Here is an 18,350-nt window from a genome sequence, read left to right on the forward strand (position 1 = left end):
AGATTGTGTCCGATACAAAATCGAAGTGTTTAATTTCCGTACGTAAACGAATAAAAATGAAAGCATATTACTATTCAATTTTTTTACGAATAAAATACTTAAATATTCTTTTACAGGCCTGTCAGTGACAGCCCGGCAATGTAGGATCTGGGGCGACATAGCAGGCTTCGTTACGAAATCAAATTCCCGTTGCACGTTGTACTTCTTGCACGAATTTAAGAATGCAGGCAGCTGCCTTCGCCGCCTTGCCACCACTCGATTCGATTAGTAGTTGTCGCTCGGAGCCTCCGAGACCGACGGATTGCGTCCCCGACTCGGAGGACGCAATCCGTCTCGTTACCTTACAAAGGTTAAATGTACTCAATACGATTTCAACCTTGAAATGAGGACGCAATCCGCCGGCCTCGCCGCTTCCGAAAAACCAACTTTTCACTTTGCAGCGTGAAATCATCACTTTTCAATTTGCCAACCACTGCGCACCGCACCCTCCCAACCTCTCCTCTTGCGAGCATAATCGCCTTGTCCTCCGAAGCTGCTCTCAGCCACGCCAAACTGCCGGACGAGCAAGTTCGCCAGGCGCTCACGCGCGACTACTCCGCTTCCGGATCGAGTACGACAACTACCTGTCCAACCACTTGCTGCACGCGGTCGTGGCCCTGCATCAGCTCGGCGCCAGCGAACAATAGATCGCCGAGCCTGAATCGCACACCCGCGTTAGAGACATTTACACTTAACTGGGCCAGACTACCAATCGACGACAACAATTTGTTTGGGTGTTTGATTGACATGCAACAAGACACGTGCAGCATGTCAAGGGGCGAGTTACGCCCAGTTGATCGCCAGGTTGCTGAAGCTGCAGTTGCGAAATTTGGTTTCCAGCTTCTCGAACTGTTCTTGATACTTGTCCTGAGCAAAGTCAAGACGAAGACCCGTGTTGTTGATCGAGTCGTCCCCGTGTTCCGTAGATGACGTCGCGTGGATGTGCTTTGGTTGTTCTTCGTGAGCCAGTGGTTCGGCAGCGACATCAATCTTAGGATCCGAGAAATGGTTACCGCGCCACCCTCCTTTCGAGTACCATTGCTGGATGGTAGCAGTGAAGCTCGGGCTGCTAAGGCCATCGCGAGACGCCGCTCCTGCTTTTCCATCCAGACCTTGGGGACCAATCGATCCAGTTGCTTCCCAAACACTCTGACGAGCCGATCTAATCAGAACCACGCCACCTTTTCCACCAGCACCACCTCGCCCACCACTTCCTGGAGGTAGTCGCGGCTTCCCCGGCTCAGAGTCTCTCATAAGTGTAAGGTCCCTCCTCCCTGGGATGCCGTAAGTAAACCCACCGAGCGGCGAATCATCCTGGTTGAATTCAGTTAGAATGAGACCATGCCTCAACTCTCGGGGTAGCTCCTTACCGGCTTTGGAGAGCAGTCCTCGGTCGATTTCGGTCTTGATCGCTTTTAAAACCGCAGCATTGCCATATTTCGAGTCTGCACCGTTAATTCCATCTCCGCCGTTTTGTGCGTCTCCACCACGTTGGCCAGAACTAAGAGTAGCGCATAGCGTTTGACCTACATCGGTGAGGTTGTCACATACCACTGTCAGATTGCCGCCAGGAAGCCCCGGCGTCCCGTGAAGGCCATTTTTTCCAGCATCCTCATTGCACTTCTCAGCGCACGCTGCTTGACCAACTGCAGACAAATCGAAGACATACTTTGTAGTCACTTGAATCGAAGGGCTCACAAGCGCGACGTTCGCCCACATCTGAAGCCCCACGTCAACATCAAGTGAGGCATAGCCGATGATAATCACATTTGGTATCGCTTCAACTCGATCAATAGCCATTTCAAGTTTCTTAACGAACTTTTTGATCGAAGCTTGTTCATCAGACAACCGCAGATGAAATGCACTCACAACCAGAGTGTTTGGAATATTGCGAACCTTTTCGAAGTGACAGTACGACTCCACGGCGTTCTTCAAGCCCACCAGCTTCGCTTTGGCAATTTCCAAGGTACGGTTGGCGTTGGGACTCAGCCAATCACTTATATTGCACAGATATCCACGGCCATTCAGGATGCTTAAGGTGTTCAAACGCTCGCAGGCATTGATTAAGCCTTCGTCATAGCGTAAACGTGCACCTTCGGGAACAAGTCTCGTTAAGGTATCCACCACAGTTTCTGGTGACATCCGACCACCGCACTGGAGTTCATCAAGCGTATAATCAGTCTCGTCAAATTCCTTGCAGTAATTTTCCCACTTATACTCCTCCAGAAAAATGGCTGAGAGACGGTCTTGAACAAACGTAACGCAAGCTGTGGTCATCTGACCCAAGAGAAGTACAGCGGCGTCGGGCAACGGCGTACTGTATTCCGCTGGATGCGAATGAAGGTTTCCCAATGCCGTCAGAATATCATCCTTCCTTCTCGTATACTGCGCAGAATAATCGTGTCCGTCGCAGTTTGCTTGTTTTGGCGCGGGTAATGGAAACATTGGAATATGGGCCTTATTTGCGTCAACACCGTCAAGGTCGAGGTCTGCTATAGTTTGAGGTTCGAAGTCAGTCGCGCACTTCATACAAACGAGAACCGCGTTATCCTCTCGAATGAGAGAGCCATTAATTAGGTCCCTAATCGTAACCCTCTGGAGCCGTTCATGCAGAGGAGAACTCACTAATAGGAAGCGCAAGTTTCCCTGGTTCTTCAACAGCCACTTGTAAATGAAGTGCACCACAAGTTCTGCAAATGGGCCGCGCGTATCTCGACACCCCGGCATATCCCACACAGCGATCATACCGGATCGAAGTCTGACATGGGTCACAACTGGCAGCAGCGTCGATGAGATCGCTCCACCACGGATTTCAACGCCTGGTAAGGGCGGATCAGCAACGAGAGACCGCGAAAGCCGACCTTGGTGGCGAACGATGAGCCGTCCTGTTCCGAAAAGGAAGGAAACGACAGAGCTCTTGCCCGCTCCGGATGGCCCAAGAACTACCACGTTTGTCTTGGACTCGCATTTCAACCCGCTCTCAGCTATAGAGTGCACCAAATAGGCCTCCACCGCCTTGAGGAGATCCAACGCTCGGTAGATGTCCTGCTTGCTGGGCTTATCATTTTGTCCATCCAAGCGGGCAGATAGCTCCTCAATATCATACTCGATATCATCACGCTCACGCGGCATATTGACTCTCGCTAGGTGGTGGCTTGCGCACTGGCAGGTGAAAATCAAAGTGAGACGTTTCTTTTGTAAATTGTGTGGTCACTTTCTATCGTTTCTGGGAGGATAAACGGGATTCGCGTCTTTCCTAGAATGCTCGGAAGCAACTCCTGTTGTAGAATTTAAAACAAAGAGCTCCCGAAAAAAAAAAGGGTGGTATTGGATCGTGAAAAACAAAATGAATTGCGGCCACAGCCGGTGACTTAGACACGCGTTGCATCCGCATTACCCCACGCAGACTTCAGGTCGCTAAAGTTACACTTGCGAAACTTGTCTTGGAGATGCTTGCGAGCGGTCACATGGTTGTCTTTTATAAACTGGAGGCCAAGACTAGAACTGTCCACCGGATTTATGCGTACATCGTAGCAATCGGGGTTGGTAAATTGAGCTCGACTTCGGGTTTCGATATCGTACCATTACACCAACCACCTTTAAGGTACCACTGACACACCGCAGCGGAAAACTTAGGGCTTGCCCGACCACCTCGATTTGGCCGTCCGGAAGCTCCATTTTTACCTCGTTCACTTAACGTGCCAGCTCCTTTCCACACTTCAGGCCGCAAATCCCACCACATGTGTAGTTCCTACCGAAGCAACAGAATGCTGGCGCTTCATGACAAAGCTCCCGACAAGCTCTGGTGGTACGCGCTGACAACCATTACTTCTATCGCCGGATACATGGGCAATTTGTCAACGCGAATGTAGTAGAACTGAAAAGCGCGTTTAATGTATCTGCAATGGGTCATGCGAAAAGTTTGCCACGTTGCAACCATAGACAAACTGTAGATGGGAAACACGTTTGCCTGGACTCGGTGGTGGTAATTTTACTGTGATCTGCAACGAGATTGAAGATACCACTAAAACGCGGCGCGCAACTGTGTCTTGTAGACAGACTGGCTGCAACGCTCAAGATGGGGGTGATGAAACGCAGAGTTTTGTCGTTAACCAGCATCCACTTGAAGATAAAATGCACGAGCAGCTCCACAAATGGCCCCGCGTGTCTCGACTGCCCGGCATATCCCAAGCTGCAATCACCTCGTCACCGACGTACACATGATCGCAAATTGGGAGCAAAGTAGTCGAATCACTTCCACTGCGAATGGCAACTCCAGTGCAGCAGCATTTTCCCCTCGCCAAAGAGGAACGAGACGACTGTGCTTTTACCCGCCCCCGTCGTTCCGAGAACCACAATGTTCGCATCGGGGTTGATGTTGGCGTTGCTGTCGTATACGGAACGCGTCAGATATGCCTCCACCTCGTCGAAAAGAGTCAATCCACGGCCCAGGACGTCTTCAGTGAGGGAATCCGACGACTTCTCCTATTCGGACGCCACAGCTACGATGTCCTCTTCAAGTTTCTCGCGGTCCATGGTTTCTTCGTGGAGAGAATTCAAAATGAATGTCTTGCAGGCAACGGCAATCTTTGATTGATGGACAACCACCAAAGAGCAAGAAAGATTTTGCCCCGTTCCCAAGGCTTTCTCCTTCTTCAACCGCAGAAATACTTGGTACGCCTCACCACTGGCCTCATTTGCTTGAAGCAGTTGGGATCGTGGATGGCAACTTTGCGCTGATATACGAAAACAGGCCCGTCGCAGACTACAGGCAAAATAGTCGTCAGAGCAAACACACTTTGTCAACCTGGGAGACTGGCGTGCTTCAACGGCGCTTCAACGGCGGTATCGTGTCTTTTTGACCATTTGCTCCTAGAGCTCAGTCGCCAATTTCCCCGCAGAAGCGCAAGCAGCTACTAAGATCAAGTGAAGCCTCGCTCAAGCGTCTCACGATGAAGATTTTCGCGTTGTTGCTGCTTCTAGTGGTGGCGATTGCTGCTTCGGTCGTGCCAAGCGCGTATGGGCTTGAGTCGGACGAGAAAGGTACGAAAGCAATGCTTGTGGGCTAAATACTTGGCAGGGTGATCCTAAGCGATTGCTCGTATTTTTCTCAATCTTGTGGACAGGAGCTCACCTGCGTCAACTCCAAGATCCGTCGGATGGGCATGAAAATGCTGCAGGAGGCGGTGACGTTGACACCAACGCTAACCACGGCAACAACGAGATCTACCCCGGTGGCGGGATGTGCTTCCCTGGATCGTGGAACTGGCCGCGTTGCCGCTGGGGGTGCTTCCCTGGGTCTTGGAACTGGCCGCGCTGCCGCTTTGGTGGCGGCTGCTTCCCAGGGGCGTGGAATTGGCCTCGTTGCCGCTACTTCTAAACTGTCCGTGCTGTGCCGCACCTTATGGACGTGCAGAAGAGCGTGAATGGAGCGCTCGAAGCGGGAGTGCATGTCGAAACAGTGTCGTAATGGAATGTCCTGCAAGAAATTGCAATCGTGGGGGTGTTAGTTAGTAAAGCAGGATATGAACAAGAAATTGATGTTTCAAAATCAATGTAGTATGCACCAGCACGACATGAGGTTCTCGAAATTGCGTCGCTCTTGCGTTGTAGCATGGAGCATGAGGTAGTTGCCGACTGACATGGCTGGAGTGTCGAGCTCGGATGACGAATCGGGAGACGCTGCCTCGGGTAGCGGGACATCCGTAGATTTAGGCGAAGTCGGTGGCGGAGTTGGAACTGTTTGCACTGTTCAACTGTCCAAAACGGCTGCGCTGAACGGCTCCACGACTGGTTTTTCGATTGAGTAAGAGGCACTACCCAGTTTGCAGCAAGTGAGAAACCTGAATAATAGCACCCAACACCCAGGAAACAAGCAGGATCGCTACACGGATTGTGCAATGCCGCGGCAGCATTTTCTCCGGTCATGGCTCCACCATCGTTGCCCCTGAACAAGCACGGTACGTGCATGTTCAGCTCTCCTCCAAATGCAGAAAGTGGCGGCATCGTACTGTACAGATACGTGGACGCGGGACTGCCGGGGTGCATTTTACGCCGCAGCACGAGTCGCCATTATGAGCTAGCGCATGCTCATACACCATGGCACGTCGTTGCCAGTAGCAACTGCAGCAAATCTCGGTTCTTCACGGGGTGCCCGTCGACGTGACCCAGCCGTCGTACATCCAGCCGACCGCCCAATTGCTCGTTGAGTTGACCTGTCCGACTAGATGGCCAGCGTCTTCTCGTGCTTGGGGTCTTGAATGTTGGCTCGCTTGATCACTTCCAACGCGGCCAAGTATCTGCTCGGTTGATCGTCACGAAAGAGCCTTTAACCTGCTGAATGACGTCCCAGCTTCGGTTGTGCGGGAAAATGCACGCGTAAACCGCGTGGCGATTGTACTGGTCGTCGTTAATGGCGCTGCCGTCGCAGAAGGCCACCAACGAGTCGGGTTTCTCCGGGTCTGGACCTCAAACACACACATCCCGCGGCGGTAGGCCGCCCACGTCCAAGATCCGTCGGAATGCAGTCGTCCTCGCGGGTCGACCATCATCCCGACAACACCCAGATAGTCTTCCATGACAGCAAAAGTCGCGCACTCCGTCACTCGCGTCTTGTTGTCTTCTCGAAGAACCTCTTCCATGCTTCAGGCGACGAGTAGATACCCGACCATTTGCCCAAATAGAGAGCATAATACTCGACCACCGTCGGGAACAAGCTGGTAGGTAGAAACTCGGGCAGTTAGATAGAAATGCGGGCAGTTAGGTAGAAACTGGGGCAGTTGGATAGAAACTATAGAAACGATTTGGCCGTCATGGCAGCGTCTCCGCTGATGGTGGTGACGCTTGTGGTTCGTCCTCGGCCTGCTGTGGCAGCTCTGGACCATGTTCTCAGGGCGATTTCCTCGTATTTGGATAACTCAGGCTTGATTCCGCTGGATCACGCGAGTGCGTTCGGTCCGATTCGACTCCTGGACCGCATCTGGGAGAACAGCAACCCGGAGACTCAGGGCGAGCGTCGTCGTTGGTCTCTGTGCAAGCACTTGAGAAGCGATGCTCACTACTATCGCTACCAGTTCATGAAGTCGCTGCGGGCTGCGGTGACCCGAGGGGATTTGGGAGTTGTACGCTGGATCATGGAGCATTTTTCGGGTTGCAAGGCGGGCGTCGAAGTTGTGGAAGATGCGGCGCGGCACGGTCGACTGGAGATCCTACAATACCTTTTGGAGTATGAGCGCCAAGGGGGTGGAGAGGATGAAACGAGGAATACTATCTGGTGGGGTACGGATGATCTCGTGAAGGCACTAGAAGGAGGTTTCCCGGAGGTCGCGCGGTGGCTGTACGAGAACACCCCAGAGGCGGATCGAGACCTGTCCAGAGCAATGGAGTTTGCTGTTCGCAGAGGCGACTTGTCAGTGATTCGGTGGTTGCTCGATGTGGTGTACAGGCCTGACCTCAATTTACTCCCGCCGGCGCTCAACGACGCTGCTGCTGGCGGGCATATGGAACTCTTGCAATGGATTTTTGAACAGGGTTACGAGGGCAGGTCGGACCGTGCTCTCGAGGGAGCGGCAAAGAACGGTCGCGCGGATATGGTGGAGTGGCTTGTAAATCACGGAATAACTGAAGGAGGGGACGAAGCTGCTCAAGCAGCTTGCGAGGGAGGCCACTTGTCCATCTTGCGATGGCTACACGATCACAAGTTAGGACACTACGCTCTGGATTCCATGCACAACGCCATCCACAATGGTTACTTACATATTGTGAAATATCTCTATGATGTCCACATTACCGATTCGGCATCTAAAATGATGAGGGAAGCTGCCTTGAACGGGCATCTCGACATTGTGAAATGGCTGCGTGAGAAGTACGAAGACGATGAACTCTTTCCGCCGTTAAATAGTGAGGACAGGTCGAAGAGCCCTGCGATGGACGAAGCAGCGAGCAATGGGCACCTCCATGTGCTGAAGTATCTCCATTCGATATCTGAGTCAAACCGGGAAGGCGGGAAAAGTGGAGGCCCATCGTGCTCCAACCTCGGCTTTCAGGTGTCTGCTGCTCTTGGACACCTCGACGTTGTCAAATGGCTTTATCATACCTACCCGGAACAATGTCGATCCCACCCTACTATAAGTATGGCCGCTATGAACGGTCAACTGGAGATCCTGCAATGGCTTCATGACCACGCAAGTATGGTTTGGACGACTACTGTAATGGATGAGGCGGCTGGTGGTGGTCATCTTTCTGTGGTGAAATGGCTTCACGCGAACCGGACCGAGGGATGCACTGAGTCCGCGATGGACCATGCCGCGTGTTGGGGGCATCTAAATGTTGTCCGATGGCTGAATGACAACCGCTCCGAGGGATGTACTTCTAATGCAATGGATCAGGCTGCTGGACTCGGATACTTCGAAGTGCTGCTATACTTGCGTGATCAGCGGACAGAGGGCAGCACTACGTTAGCTAAGCTTTCTACTCTCGGGCGCGAGCACAAACACATCCTCGCGTGGCTAGAGGAGCACTATCCTGATCCGCTGTGGAATTGATTTTGCGATAGGGAGATGCATCCCTAGGTAGGAAAGCACTGTGCGGAATGCAAAGCAATTTTGTGATGTACTTCATAAAAAAGTATATTTTTTGCAGTAGGCTACGTCAAACAAACTACGTCTGTAGTCATTAGCCTCGATCGTTCTATGCGCTAGCATATGACAGTTCGATGTAATCGAGCATTAAATTCACTCTGCTAGACCTCCACCGATGGCTATGTGACCCATTCGACTGGCTGAAGCGAAGAGGACGACTTTGGGCGGCTGACAGCAGAATATCCAATACTTCGAAGAACATACTTCGATCTAACGCGATCATAATGCATAAGGATACCTTTTAGGATGGATTAAGACATAGAGGCTCAACAAGGTTGTATGCCGCCTAGCAGATATCATAGATCCTGACGCGTACGATTTCTCTATCAAGAGTCCTCGGAACATTTAAGTTTAAAAACGGGCTCAAAAACAAAGCTTAATTCCATGCTTCACAGACGAAGAAATTACGAACTATCGTCTGGATAGTGCTCTTCCAGCCACTCCAGAATGTCAGTTTGTTTGTGCTGCTTAGCAAAAAGCTTCGCAGAAGTAGAGCAACCTTCGGTTTGGTTGGCACGCAAGAACAGTAGCACTTCAAAATGTTCACGGTCAACCGCAAAATCCATTGCGTCAGTGGTCCACCCATTCGGACGATTTGAGTGCATCCAGCGCAGGACTTGCAGGTGCCCATTGCGTGCGGCATAGTCCATCGCGTTGGTGGTGCAGCCTTCACCGCGACTGTCATGGAGCCACTTCACCACCGCTAGATGGCCATTTTCGGCAGCAGAATCCATGACATCGGTCGACCACTCGACGTCAGGCAGTACGTGAAGCCATTGGAGGATCTCGAGACTGCCATTGCGAGCTGCCATGCTCGTAGTGGAAGGCTGGAAACGCAACCTAGGGTATATGTCGTGTAGCCACTTCGCGGTCTCTAAATGGCCCTGGGCGCACGCTGACGACAGTGCCCAGTCCGAGCATGTTCGTCCGTCATTTTGTCCGGCCGCCAGCATTGACGCTGCAATCGAATGCAAAAACTGCAACACGTGCCAATGGCCGTTGCCGGCCGCTCGATCCATGGCAGTGTGGTTCGACAGGCTTCCGCGTGAAGCACCAACTGCTGGAAACAGGGAGGAGTGATCAAATTTGCCGCAAAGCCATATCACGACATCCAGTTGGCCACTCGAAGCTGCATCGATCATCATGCGTGATGGCTCGTATGAGATGCCGACCTCGTACAGATACTCCACGATAGCCAAGTGTCCTTCACGAATAGCGCAGCCCATGGCAAAATGAGGGTACTGCACCAGTTGGCGCTCCAAGAGCCACTGTGCTACAGCGAGATGCCCACCACCGCACGCGACCTGTACAGCCTCTCTGGCCCCTTTCGTGATTCCGTTCTCCACGAGCCACCGGACCATATCCAGTCGACCGTTCTTGGCGGCTTCCTCAAGTGCGTGGTCGGAATTGCCTCCGTAGTTCTGCTCAAATATCCACTGCAGAACCTCCAAGTGACCGCCTGCTGCAGCATCGTTCATCGACGGAAGAGGAAGAGGACAATCCTCTGGGTACACGACGTCAAGAATCCACTGGATCAACCCCATGTCACCTTGGCGCACTGCTGCCTCCATCAGCATCCACACGTTCCTCTCAGCATCGGGAGTGTTCTCATGCAGCCAACGAGCCAAATCGCTATGCCCTCCTTCGATTGCGTACGCCATGTCGTCTCCACCCCAATGAATTACATTCCGTTCTTCGTCTTCCTGGTCCCATTGAGACTCGTACTCGAGCAAAAACTCCAGAATTTCATGTCGACCGCAACGGGAAGCTTCCTCCACGACACGGACGTCTGCCGTGCACCCCGAAAAATGGTTGAGAAGCCACCGCACAATGCTCAAATCCCCGCGATTCACCGCCGCCCAAAGAGATTTCGAGAACTGGAAACGGTAATAGTGGACGTCCGTTCTCAAAAATTGCGAAACCGACCAACTCCCGCCTTGACTCAATTTTGGGGAACTGTTCTCCCAGATGCGGTCCAGCAAGCGAGTCGACCCGAAGGAGCACGCGGAAGCCAGCGGGATCATCACCGACCCGTCCAAGTACGAGGAGATGCAGGCGGCCACATGGTCCAAGGCCGCCACTGCAGGTTGAGAGCTCAATGCGAGCGCCACCGCCGTCAACGCGGTCGACGCCATCGAGTTCGCGATGTTTTATTAATCCGGCGGCTGGAGAGAAACACTAAAGGGGAAATCAGCGGGGTAGGAGCTTCTCCACCAGAGGGCTTCCCACCAGTTGGTCCAGTGACAAACTGGACTCAGGGGCGCTCTTAATTAATGACGGTAGATTTGTAGATTTTGGAATCACTGTGATACGAGTGAGCGTAATCGTCGCTGACAGAGCCAGGGGCGGAATGTACCAGACTAGAAGTATCATGTAGCGCTCCACCCCATTCATCACTGCGCCAGCAGCTCAACATTATATTGGAAATGTTTGAACTGAATAATTATCTGTGGACGCTGTGTACTTGGACTCCAACACCTCGAAGCAGAGTTGACCGCCGGAGCGAGTATCACGGGTGCACTACTTTCCACCGCTCCTTTGTTTCAAGCGACCATACTTTGCCTCATGAACCTCGCAAAAGTTCCCGAGAAGATACCAGAAACACTATATGACCCAGGACTGCCGAATATTGCATTGTTATCTATTGCTAGCATCTACCGAGAATAGATAATTGAACACCACGTCAAGCAAACCCACAATAGGACATTGGAATATCGATCACACACAAATAGATTACAGCAGGGGTCATATTATGACCCCTGCTGTACACAATAAATGCGACATAGCACAAACTGACGTAAGCGAGCGGTTGCGAGGAGCGTAGCAACAGCAAACCCGCGCGGTATTTGCGGAGGCGGGCCGAGCGACGTGCATTCCAGCGAGCCGCGCATTGCACTCGCCAGAACATGTTATCTGTATACCGCGAGCGAAGCCAATCACGGGGGCGCCCAGCCAAGCGGAGCGCGGCAGGTCACCATGACATCCATCCCCATGCGCCATTTTCTTATACAAAGAAATGGAAATTTATCCAAATGGTCGGTGTTCTCTGGGTATTTATATTTGGGATCGAAGCTTTTCATTGGAGGAAATACATTCCCCGACTGGCACGGAGAGTCGTAAACACCTTCTTGTTTACTGACACCACGCGTGCTGTCTGTTCCTCTGATCCAGCTACCACAACAGGACATGAGGACGAGGGCAGGGCAGGGTGGGAAGGTGCTGCCGGAGTAGGATCCCGTTGTCAGGTTGATATGGATACTGCCGTTACATGCAATGTGCGATTTGCTGTGCTGGTGAGATCCTCTCATATGATCCTCGCTGCTGTACATGCGCGTTGCTACAGTGGAAGGTTTTGCCTACTCTGTCAATTGGACAAGTCTGTTCAATAAGATATTAGGGGGTCAGAATTAGCAAATGGTGCAAAAAATATGACCACTTGAACGCCCACGAAATGACCAAACCGGTTCCAAAATATCACCCTTGTCAGATACGATATGAACGGTCATTTTCTATCTGATTATCACTCTACACAAGCCCAGCTTGAGCAGCGCAACAGCCATGCCTCGCGTCTCCCACCGCACGCAGCTCACAGCGGATCGTCAAAGGGGGGCAGGCGTCGCGCGACTACATCGCGTCCTTCTTCCACGCGCTGGCGACGGCGGGCACCGAGTCCAGCGAGGGCTTCGGCGCTATGGCGGACCAGCTGGACGCCATCTTCAAGCGCCTGTCGGGCACGGCCCCGGCCCCGCGAGCAGCGAAACGGTGTCAATGAACTAACTCGTGCAGCTTGTGTTCGTCGTAGGCACGAGCTGCTGAGCCTAAGCCGATGGCAGTTTGGCCATCAACTGTTTGCTGCAAGCCGTCGACGCGAGCCTCTGCAAGCCACGATTTGCCGCTCCACATCTGGGGAGGCGCACAAAGTGGAGAGGAAGCGGATACCTGGATCCAGCGACGCGGGCAAAATGCTCTGGCTCATGCAGAAGATCGGCGTGCTATCCACCACCTTCAAGCCGTCTACTAACGCAAAGACAACACAGCTATCGAACGGCAGCAATTGATCCCCGAAATGCATTAGATAGGGCTCTAGCAGTAGATCGTGAACTTGATCAGGCATTAAAACCCAACGCAATACATGTAGCATGATTGTTTTTGTCTAACACAACTCGTGTTACACGAGTGGCGGGCTTCATCAACGCTCGTACCCGCGCCTCCCTTTGCCTTCAAAGTGTGCGCTGCGCGGGGAAAATCAAGACTGAGGGGAAGCTTGCCGTTGCGGATGGTCGACTTTTCCGACCATTTCAGAAATGGTCGGTCATTTCGGAAATGGTTCACCCAAACAGCTGAACCATTTCTCAAAATGTTATGTCCGCTGACAATAAAAAATGTGGTGACCATTTCGGTCGGAAAATGTCAGCCAAAAAGCTAATTATCACACTTCCCCCCTATTATGACATAATTACATTTGTACAGTAATGAATCCGAAATATCTAATTGTTATTTAATATGTGTTGAGTCAAATGCGGGATATCTAATTGTTATTTAATGTGTGTTGCGTCAAACTAAGTTGGAACTTCTAACGACGAACGAACTTAGACTAAGTACCGACTTCCCTGGCTTGTAGTGGACAACTGCATATAAGAGCGACCAATCAAATTGCAGTATTTAGAGCCAGCTGTCGCCTCGGCATATACGTTTCACTATAATCATTTAGATACAAATTTACCAGTTTGGTACAAGTATTGTGATTCTGATTGCCACTCGTCCCCCCCCCTGCGAGCAGAGATGCCGGAGCGTCCCCACGGACACGAACTCGTCGCAGCTCTCCACCTTCTCGCGCACGGAGCCGTCGTCGTCCGCCATGGCGCAGCGCTAGGGAGCGAGAGACGCAGGGGGTGCAGAGCGAAAGTCATACGGGGGGCGTGCTCTCCTCGCCGCAAGAAGCGGCGCACGTCCTTCTCACCAAGCGAGAAGTTTACTGTTGCTCGAGCTGTAGAGGAGTGCAAGGACGTTCGCAAGGCTAGGTATTCGTGAGTACTATCCTAACCTTAGCGAGTTTGCTTACCAAGTCTAGACGTAAACTAGTGCTGAAGTGGGTACGAATCAAGAGCACACTGTTTTTCCAGTGTTCTGCCAAGAATGGCAGCAGCAAGAAGAAAGCGCGCCGCACCGGAATCGGCACGAAGCTGCCACTGGAGGTAGAGATGGGGCTCGTAAAGTGGGTCAACGTCCTCCGAAAGGAAGGCGTGCCCGTTTCGAGTCTAACGCTGACGCTAGAGGCCTACTTAAGTAGACAGTAGCAGAGGAGTATGGTGTGGAGGGTTTTGGAGGGTCGTGGCCCTGGTTGCACGCCTTCAAAGCCCGACACTAGTGTCCATGAGAGCTAGAACCCGTGCTAGATCGACTCGGACGACGACGGTGGAGATGTCGAGAAGGCTAGATGCTAATAATATTTCAAACCGACCCTCATTCGGTATACATACCGGTAATCGAAAAAGGCAAAGGCTTTTTTTTGCCTGGTACACTGTGCCGGTAAGTGGGGTGTCCACTATAAGCCAGGGAAGTCGGTACGAATGGCAGGAACTCTTGACAGACATATCGCCTGAGGCCAGAGCGTCCACACTTCGGCCTTTGGCGCACTTGGATCCAAGATCTTCTCCGGCGCCTCTTCGGAAGATCCCCCTTCTCGGGCGAGATCTTCCTGCGTGGGGCTGAGAATTGCGGAGGAGGAGATCGAGGCGTCTGGCACGAGCGGCGACATGCCAGGCGATGTCCACCAGATACTTTACTGCCTGCCGCGGCACCAATTTCAAGACCAAGGCGCGTTGGACAAGGCGGACCCTTCGCGTTCATGATGAACAAGACCCGCCAGCACACGAGAGACTCGGTAGCCCTCTCGTGTGTCCCCCGAATGTCACCTACCTAAGCGCATGGGACCTGGTGAACCCCGCGCGTGAGCATGTTATGGAATCCAAGGACTTCCTCGTCTCAGCAACCTTCGTCGTGGCGGCCGCTTGAGCGACGTGGTTGGACGGAAGTGAACTGCGTGGAGCGCGCGAGCTCTATTGAGATTCAGTCTCCGGTTTGTGTATGTCCCCAGCTTCGCTCTTGGCTGCAATGCGACCAGTCCTGCGTTTGCGACGCCTTCTCCAAGATCGACAAAAGAGCCTCGTTTGTCAATGTCGGCGATCGGAAGATGGCAGGACCAGGCAAGACTCGTTCAAGACCGGGTAATTTCCGACTTGGGTAATCGGTTCCGGCCTCCGGGCCCTCTGCCCCCTGTCCCCGCGCTGCGTGTGTTAGCTCAAAGCAACCGCACTAGTCACGTTAAAGGTACGTATGTACTAACCCCCGGACACTTGATCAACGGGTCCGCGTTCCCTCCCGAGTGCCCCAACCACTTCAAGCTGCTTCGTGAAGGCGTGTTGACTTCGACGGGCTGCTGTGAAGAGGAGTACAAGGATTGAATTGACCACAACGGAACACTGGTGACCGACTTCTACTGTCCAAGCACCACCAAGAAAATTGGGCGTCAACCCCCAAGCATGAGTACCAAGACAGCCTTCAAGGCTCAAGAAACATTTATGCCAACGTTGCAATCGCGATTCTAGCCCATGATGGCTACCGGTAACGCAATAGGCTCAGCCTACAGAAAAATCCAGGACTCTATAGTTAAAAACACAAATAAAGGTTCTCTGACCCCCCCCCAGAGCGTCCACACGTTGAGCTTGTATGTACTGTACCGGTGCCATAATATGGACTACATGTTATGTAGACCAGATTTGCATGCGCGATCCTTTGTCAAGGTACCCAACACCGGAAGCGTGAAGGTCATCTTTCAAATTGGACGCTTTCTGGTGGAGGAGAACGTATCGGAGACCGCGGTAATTCGTCACGGGGCCCGTGACACGGGCACAATCTACCGGTACGCATTCGAAGCAAGCTCGAAGCCATCCGAGAAGCAGGATTACTACCGCTGCCGCCTTCGGACGCGTCTACGGCAGCATCTGAGAGCCACAAGCTGCGGGACAAATCTTCAGAATTGGAGCGCAACGATTACATACATGGTACTAGAATTACTTATAGCCGCGCGAAGAGAGTCGTCCCCTGAGTGTAGGTTATCGACGCAGAGCTTCGGCACCGCGCGATTCGGCACCAAGCAGCACGGCTGGAGGCCAGAGCCGCTGCGCCGACGCGGCGGCATCATCGAGCGCAGATGGGATGCCAAAACATGCGACGAGTCGAAAATGCGACGAGGCCAATTGATGGGCACGAAAGGGGCGTAGACGAACGCAAAGTGCAACCCCTGTAGGACCTGCACCACGGCAATCTGCAAGCCAAAGTTCTGCATTGTTTGCCTCTGCTGCCAGAATACACGTGTAACAGTGATGGTGCTGAGCTGAGCTGAGCTGAGCTACATGTATCACGTGAATCACTTGCGTTGAGGCAACGCGACGCCCCGAACAAACATTCTCGCTTGGCCAACGTAGGTGCTGGCTTTGGAACCGCGTGAGTCTTGTTTTTGGCGGTGAATCTCTGGCCACGCACCTGATGCCCAGGCTGCGCAGTGTACCCCGCATCAGTCGCCGCTTCGAACCAAAGTTTTTGGGCGGTGACCGAGGTGCTTCAAACAATCAGGGACAGGCGGCCGGCATCCAATCACCACGGAAGTGTCCACGTCCGAGTTCTGCGCGCTGGCGTAGGGTAGAATGCGCGCGTCGCGCTGCGCGGGGCCAGCCAGTCAGAGGCGGCGCGGAACGTGCCCAACGTTGTGGGCTTCCTCGTTTCATGTTTTCCGGACTGTCATTTCCAAACACACCAGCTCGCCCAAGCCACCGTGCGAAGGCCGCAGCTTCAGCAGCAATGGCAGTGCAGCCCGAAATCCACGCGCTCAAGCTCCAGCAGGCGCAGCCGCAACCCGCCAAATCTCCCCGACGCCTCTCGAAGCGCTCAAGTTTCCGTCGTCGCCACTCTCACCCCGCCCCTGTTGAGCTCCCGGAAAATGTCCGCGCGCTCAAGAACAAAATTCTAGAGACCCATCCGGGCAAGCTGCTGCGCTTCAGCCTCAGCCATATGCGCCACATGGCCACCCCACCCGTAGTCATCCCCGGCGACCTGAGTGACCGACGAGCGACGCGAACGCTCGTGAGCGGCAAGAGCGTGCCTCTGACTATGAACATGTGGGAGAACTGCAAGCGGACCAAGAAGACCAGGCGCTTGGACATGATCGACGAGTACGTCACCTATCGGTGATAGTTCCTCGTGCGCATCCATATCAGTCCCAATTAGTCCACTTGCCGCCGTCGAACGACATTTACAGCGCCGAGGAGTTGCCAGCTACCCCGCCAACATACTTTCGAGTACTAGAAAGCCAGGTAGCCTAATTGAACGCGACACTACCGCACCGCCGTGCAGTATTTAACACAGCGAGCACATCGCCTTGCCGTTTCTTCAAAGGGGTTGGTTTTCTCCTAACATGTGACTGTGCAGTACACGACGAGGTTCTCCACAACAAGGAGGCTGAAACCCCTTACCAATTGGCATTATTCTCCACGTACTAGCATCGCGGTCTGCAAGTCCACCTTGGCAACCTCAAGGTTTCCTGTGGCATCGCGAAAACCCCTCAATATTCGGCAGTCTTCTGTATTATGATAACCGGGGAGGATGCGCCTGATCACTGGCATTGCTAGGACGAACGACTGGCGTAACCACACGGCGGGACAGTTGTAATCGGCCAGATTGGATGTCCTCGAGGGCCATCTCATCACGCGGATTGGACTTGTTCCGGCGTACTTCACGCGGGCCACCATCTCGACCTGGACGTTTCTTGTGGTGACAGGCGCCTTTCGTGCGGTGCATGAACCCCACCTCACTTTTGAATTGGCCCCGCTCAGCTCAATCAGCTCTACAGAGCGCTCGTTTAACAACAAAGCATGGGGCTGCTCCCTCCGCGCAAGAAGACCACCCTGCTCTTCAAGACCCGCCTGAGCGCGCACAAGCGCCCGGACGAGGATCCGCTCGTCACCACCTTGCTGCCGTTGGAGGCGCAGCAACTGAAGACGCGCATCTTGGAAGCTCACCCGGAGTCGTATCTTCGCTTCAGCGTGACTCGCATGCGCCACATCGTAGCTCAGCTGCCAGTGGAGATCCCGGCAGAACTCCGCGGGAAGAACCTCATAGCCACCCGCGTGGCAGGGCACAACGTGCCGTTCACCCGAGGCATGTGGGACCGAAAGATGACGCTGTACAGAAAGCGAATGCTCGACATCATCGGAGAAGGGGTTCACTACCACTGATCGGCGAATTACTCTCCAAACCACACATGTAGACTAACTTGGTGAACAATACAATATGTATAAACTATTGAAGCAATTATTGACGATATGAAACTGAATACGTAGTGTTCGCGTTGAATCATTGAATGAGTTAGTGCAAATTGTGGACGATGCCTCCAGCCTGCAAACGCTTACGCTATCCAAAGTTTTTGACCATCCCAAGACGCTTTGTAGCCTGGCTCCTTCTTTGGTGTCAGCAGGACGCCAAATAGCTTGCGCTTAGAGCGGTCTATCAGCTCCTCAATGTCCAAGTAGCGGTCAATGACGGTGTCACCGTGCTGATGGCCGCGTAGTGAGTACCAGCCTTCCAAAAATCCAAAGGGATGGCCTAGCGAATTCG

The 18,350-nt window shown here is 53.0% G+C and overlaps 5 protein-coding genes across 5 annotated transcripts; 4 read left to right on the forward strand and 1 right to left on the reverse strand.

Annotated features, from left to right (window-relative positions):
* Nucleotides 1-822: 822 nt before the first annotated feature.
* Nucleotides 823-5,683, reverse strand: IUM83_03883 (Protein translocase subunit secA; the record flags this gene model as incomplete). The annotated part of the gene is made up of 3 exons (XM_067927916.1): nucleotides 823-1,201; nucleotides 5,441-5,518; nucleotides 5,607-5,683. The coding sequence occupies 3 exons, from the start codon at nucleotides 5,681-5,683 to the stop codon at nucleotides 823-825; spliced, it is 534 nt and encodes a 177-aa protein (XP_067793849.1).
* Nucleotides 5,684-6,851: 1,168 nt separating this feature from the next.
* Nucleotides 6,852-10,769, forward strand: IUM83_03884 (uncharacterized protein; the record flags this gene model as incomplete). The annotated part of the gene is made up of 2 exons (XM_067927917.1): nucleotides 6,852-7,643; nucleotides 10,647-10,769. The coding sequence occupies 2 exons, from the start codon at nucleotides 6,852-6,854 to the stop codon at nucleotides 10,767-10,769; spliced, it is 915 nt and encodes a 304-aa protein (XP_067793829.1).
* A 941-nt stretch (nucleotides 10,770-11,710) lies between these two features.
* IUM83_03885 (Serine/threonine protein kinase) lies at nucleotides 11,711-12,450 on the forward strand (the record flags this gene model as incomplete). The annotated part of the gene is made up of 3 exons (XM_067927918.1): nucleotides 11,711-11,713; nucleotides 11,850-11,894; nucleotides 12,292-12,450. The coding sequence occupies 3 exons, from the start codon at nucleotides 11,711-11,713 to the stop codon at nucleotides 12,448-12,450; spliced, it is 207 nt and encodes a 68-aa protein (XP_067793852.1).
* Nucleotides 12,451-16,538: 4,088 nt separating this feature from the next.
* Nucleotides 16,539-16,928, forward strand: IUM83_03886 (uncharacterized protein; the record flags this gene model as incomplete). Its single annotated transcript, XM_067927919.1, has 1 exon — nucleotides 16,539-16,928. The coding sequence occupies one exon, from the start codon at nucleotides 16,539-16,541 to the stop codon at nucleotides 16,926-16,928; it is 390 nt and encodes a 129-aa protein (XP_067793851.1).
* A 680-nt stretch (nucleotides 16,929-17,608) lies between these two features.
* IUM83_03887 (Molybdopterin synthase catalytic subunit) lies at nucleotides 17,609-17,971 on the forward strand (the record flags this gene model as incomplete). The annotated part of the gene is made up of 1 exon (XM_067927920.1): nucleotides 17,609-17,971. One exon carries the CDS (start codon nucleotides 17,609-17,611, stop codon nucleotides 17,969-17,971), a length of 363 nt encoding a protein of 120 aa, XP_067793735.1.
* Between the last annotated feature and the right edge of the window lie 379 nt (nucleotides 17,972-18,350).

The sequence above is a fragment of the Phytophthora cinnamomi genome, assembly GCF_018691715.1.
Source record: "Phytophthora cinnamomi strain GKB4 chromosome Unknown Contig27, whole genome shotgun sequence".
In the NCBI taxonomy this organism is placed as follows: domain Eukaryota; phylum Oomycota; class Peronosporomycetes; order Peronosporales; family Peronosporaceae; genus Phytophthora; species Phytophthora cinnamomi.